At 34.9% G+C, this 4940-nt stretch overlaps 1 protein-coding gene and 1 long non-coding RNA gene across 2 annotated transcripts in view; one reads left to right on the plus strand and one right to left on the minus strand.

Moving 5' to 3' along the window:
* Positions 1–593, minus strand: part of LOC107836437 (uncharacterized) — a 6704-nt gene extending 6111 nt beyond the window's left edge. Inside the window, exons 1-2 of the long non-coding RNA XR_001662334.1 lie at positions 344–593; positions 186–238 (exon numbers count right to left, since the gene is read on the minus strand). This is a non-coding gene — a long non-coding RNA (uncharacterized LOC107836437). The remainder of the gene's footprint in view (positions 1–185; positions 239–343) is intronic.
* The window catches only part of calcrlb (calcitonin receptor-like b), a 23404-nt gene extending 18464 nt beyond the window's left edge, over positions 1–4940 (plus strand). The window contains exon 13 of the mRNA XM_007553702.2: positions 3122–4940. Within this exon, the coding sequence (XP_007553764.2) occupies positions 3122–3352 (231 nt within the window). The 3' untranslated portion in view covers positions 3353–4940. The remainder of the gene's footprint in view (positions 1–3121) is intronic.

Below are 4940 nucleotides of genomic sequence, written 5' to 3' on the forward strand. Positions count from 1 at the left end.
ATGAAAAAGAGAAAACACTTGGAAACAATTGGAAGAAAAAATAATTAAAAGCAGTTGGTAATAAATAGTAAAACATAGTTCAACAAACTCTGAGGAAGATAATTTGCTTTGATGGATTTTAATAAATCACAGTGCTTTGATCATTCAAGGAATTGTGACGTCTCTAGATTAGTAATAAATCTTACCTGCTTCTTTCTTTAGCTACATCCGGATGACTGGCAGTAGGTCCCGGATGCAGCTGGAAAACATTTTTGTGCATTGTCAATACATAGCATAATTAGATTATGTACATAAACAATATTGAAGCATAAAATATCAACATTCTAAAATAGTAGATACACACACACAGTTGCGTCTCTGTCCTCGTCACGGACATCAGGACGTTCCTGAAGATTCTGATTGACACAAATGTGACTCCCATTCTGTGGAGTCTGTGGAAATAATTGTAAAATTAAAAAAATATTGTAGCAAATATATTGCTTTCTCAAAAATACATAAGTAAATAAGTTAAAATTATTCTCAACCAACCACTATACAGTCGGGAATCAATGCAGTGACTGTACATAATACATACCGGCTTCATGGCGCCGTCCTTATATCCGTCCTCCGTCCACCATGTTGTCTATCTCTACTACTTTTCACACTCTACCTTGCTGTACTGCGTTATAACAAAATAAATGAAATAACGGGAAGGTCAGTTTTCCTTACAAAAGGGTGATTCTTTTTTTGCGGCAACATTTCGGCCTCAGGATTAAAAAAAAAAAAAAAGTATTAATGTTTTAAGTTTTAAATATTTTGTTGCAGCACTGACATGTTTAACAATAAGAAATTAATAATGGGTAAGCTCAGGATTGGATAAATTAATAATTACATGTTTATTAACATGTAATAAACATGTAATTCATTGTCTCTGACAATGAATTACATTGTCAGAGACCTGTTATGAACATTTACATATAGGCCACAAATAGTTAAACATTTAAATTTTGAAAAATAATGACTTTTTCTTAAAAAGAGTGTGTCCCTTTTACTATATAATATGTTTTATTCTTGAAATTGTAACACATCATGAAGTTACAAATCATTTATGTCTGTATTGTAAAGAAAAAACTTTTTTTTTACCCATTATTACTGACAGCATTGAAAATATTGGTAATTTTAAAAATTTATACCAATATTTGCATTTATTGGTCTTCAACTCCCAACATGGCACAGAAACTTTCACAGTACTTAATGTTTCTGTAACAATATTTCATAAAAACATGTGTGGAATGGAACATCACACCCTGTTATTGTCCCATAACAGGGTGGAAAATCAATGTCTTTGATTCTAAAATCTGACGATTTTCATTATTAGTTGCAGGATTTGCTCTTTCAAGTCAAAGTATTGGTAGAATATTTGTCCTGGCTCTATTTGGCAAAAACAAGTGACATCCCTGTAGTGGATTTTCCCATGACAGGTACTCATTGTTCCCCTCACAGGAGTCAAAGCAGGTAACTAGTGAAATGAAAACAGACAAATAGCAAAGACATCTGATAATACCTCAGACTAGTCTGCAACTCTATTCCATCGTCTGAAATTTTTTTATTTGACTTAAAATGATCACTTTTCACCCTAATTTCTACCTTGTTTGGTTCATGAACATAACAGGGTGGAACATTTCTAACTAATCTACCTGTAGCTCTTTTGTTGAACAATTAAATAATTCAGATAAAAGCAAACATTCAATAGCAATGTTCTAAACAGAATAAAAACCCAAGCAAAATACATACAACATGCTCACCGACCTCAATGCGACAAGATGGGGTCAACAGTTTGGTGGCTCTCAGTCAAAACCGGTGGGAAACTAGATAACATTACGAGGCATGTTTTTGTGCTTCAACCACAATAATATGTAATTTCACCTGGATAAAGTAAACATATTCTATATTTTAGAAATTACCTTCAGTTGAAAGCAGAACAAGATGAAATTTCAGGGAACCGATAGTAATTAAGAGCTAACGAGGCTAGCTAGCGAGGTAGCGCCAACAGTGCTCTGTAAAGCCGGCAGAAAACTCAAACTCCGGTGTGTTTACTCACTTCAACTAGTTGCAGCTCAGACGTGGGCTGATAAACGGCAAAACTATCGACACGATTTGTTACAAGTTTATATCCAGTACTTTTTCCCGTCTTAAACTGTAAAGAATCTCATTCTAAACAGTTTAGCAGCGTCTTCCTCAGTTTAGCAGCGTCTTTCATTGATAATTGGAAAAACGGTAGGTTTGCACTGCCGTCACCAAGCAGTAAGGATTGTAGATGGCATGACAAAAAGAAAAGAAAAAAACTTGCAATGTTTTTAAAAAAATCAAATTTAGCCCGATGTCATCTGCTTTCTGAATATTTTTGCAATAAATCAACAATTTCATTTTCAAAATACTTAGGTTCTTAACTATTTTTTTTCCTGAATTTGCTGATTCCTGTAATATTGTCTCATCTTCCACACAATAACAATTCCCTGTCTGATGTTTTCCTATGAAAAATAATGTACTATTTGTTCAGTCCAGTGTGTTCAAAACCAAGTAGTGAAATAATTCTCTTTTCTCCTGTTCATTTCTGTTCTTATTTCTCCAATTTTTTAAATTTTATAAAACCACCGTCCTTTCTTCTACTCATAATGTTTTTCCACCTCGCTTTCATTTTTTAAAATTTTATTATGCCCTTTATTTCTGTTATACTAAACCAATACCCAATGCCATTAACTTAGTATATTTGTCTTCAATCACTAATCCCAAATTCAAAATCATTTCAAATTTGTTTAGTTTACTTTATTGCTGGCTTATACCAATAATAGTTATACTAATAATAAAAGTAGCCGGTAAAATCTGAAGTAATAGTTCGGCAGATCAAAGCATAAATGATCACTTCTGTAAAAAGGAATCTCTGCTTTGAAATAGGAAAATGAAAAATATGATTTTACTGGTCAGAAATGTGTTGAACATAATGTGCCATAGAGTAAATCCGTTTCCATGAAAACTTGCTTTGCCATGTTTCCACCATGTGTTACAATTTCTCTTAGCTTGTTTCGTACTGAGTCAAACAAGACAAACTGTGAACGGCGTGCGTCTTCTCCCATCTCTCCAGGTCCAGACTGTTCTCAGGAGACAGTGGAATCTTCTGCGGATGCAGTCTGCCGGCACGTTTGCCAACCCAGAGTTCTTCCGTTCGGCGTACTACGTGGCGTCGTCGCTCACCGAAGTCCATCGCTGCTACAGCATCGAGAGCCACACCGAGCACATGAATGGCAAGAGCTACTCTGACATATTCAGATCGGAAAGCCCTTATTTGAAGAAACAAGAGCCGTCATTCAAATGATTTTTTAAATTTATTTATAAACGGACATGCAGAAAAAAACAAAGTTAAGAGAGCAGTTTGGATTGTCTTCTTTACGTTTTTCACCAGACTTGACTTTTGAAGTATCAGCTCTTAGTGTTGAAAACATTGAGGCAGAAAGGAGTCAAATCAGGGCCAAGAAACAGTGATTATTTTCACTATACTGTCTGCTATTTCTGTGGGAGAATAGTGCAAAGTTGAGATAAATGTCGAAACAAAGAAAATGGCAACCGAGTGGATTTTCTCATGTCAACCTATGTGGCATTTATATATGAATAATTGCATAAAGCTAAACTTATGATGTTGCTGAATTTTTTTTGATGTTTCACTCCATTGGCTTCTGCTCACCATTTGCATTTCATGCATTTGATTTGGCTTAATTGTATTTTCATTTATGTACACAATTCTAAATGCTGGAGAAACGAGAGAGAGCTGTGTTTGATTATCAACACAGCATGTCGAGGCACGTGATGTGATATTTGTAAAGTTTATTAATAGGAAGCTACAAACACACTGTCTTGCAGTGAAAAGTATAACGTCTGATTTAAACTGTTTCAAGGCACAAACTGTTGGAGGCACAATCTGCCACATTAACTGTTTTTCTGCATTTAACCCAAGATGCTCATATTCCATATTTTGGAGTAACCTCGGTAGTCGAAACTGGGAATGCTAAAGCTTGGTTTTGGTTCCGAATCCAAATCCCTTAAGGGTTTGCCGATTGTTGTACTGTGACAAGAATTACTACTGTTAGCAACACAGTGAATTTCTCTTCAGGTATTAGAAGACTAAGCAATATTTTTTACATATGGGGACAGTTTCGTTGTAAAATGGTTTACTGACGCCTATGAAGAGGTTATTCTGGCACATTTCAAAATGTTTGTATGTGCAGCAGCCATGATGAATTTGAAGTCAGGCGAGTTTAGATTAAGCTTTCAAAGTCCAAATTTTACTTTCCCCGTGACTTCAACTCAAGTCACATGTAATACTTTCACCCGGCAGCTGTTTGGAGAATCCGGCTGTGGTAAACATTGGTTTGGTTTTTCTGCTTTCTCGTGAAGCCAAAATGAAAAAGTGTGGTTTTCTAGTACAAAAATGAAGTACGTGTGACAATTTCAAGTAGTGAAATAAATCTTTCGTGATTTTTGTCCTTCACAACACCAACTTTTTTTTGACCGGTTTCCGGAAAAGGGAGCACCTGCTTCCTTTAGCGAGTGCCAGTTTAAAATTCTCCAATGAAGCTTAGACCCTAAAACAATTCATTGATATGTGCTTAGTCGAACATAAGCCCATTAGGTTACATTAAATAACCTAATGCTAACATTAGGCTGCTTAATGTTAACATGTCTTTGATTCATGTTTTACTTTCTTACTGGCAGTGTTGACTCTTTCTCAATGTCTTCCTGTGAAAATACACAATATAAAATTCTTATATTTACATATTTAATCAAGCTCACCTTGTTCCTTAAAGCAACCATTTTTGTTGTTTTTATAACGGTATTTAAACTACCAAGAGATTTTGTTCCTACTGAAGTAATAATACTGTAAATAAAGACGTTTTGATTTGAAAACA

Source organism: Poecilia formosa, unplaced genomic scaffold (genome assembly GCF_000485575.1).
Source record: "Poecilia formosa unplaced genomic scaffold, Poecilia_formosa-5.1.2 Scaffold58, whole genome shotgun sequence".
Lineage (NCBI taxonomy): Eukaryota > Metazoa > Chordata > Actinopteri > Cyprinodontiformes > Poeciliidae > Poecilia > Poecilia formosa.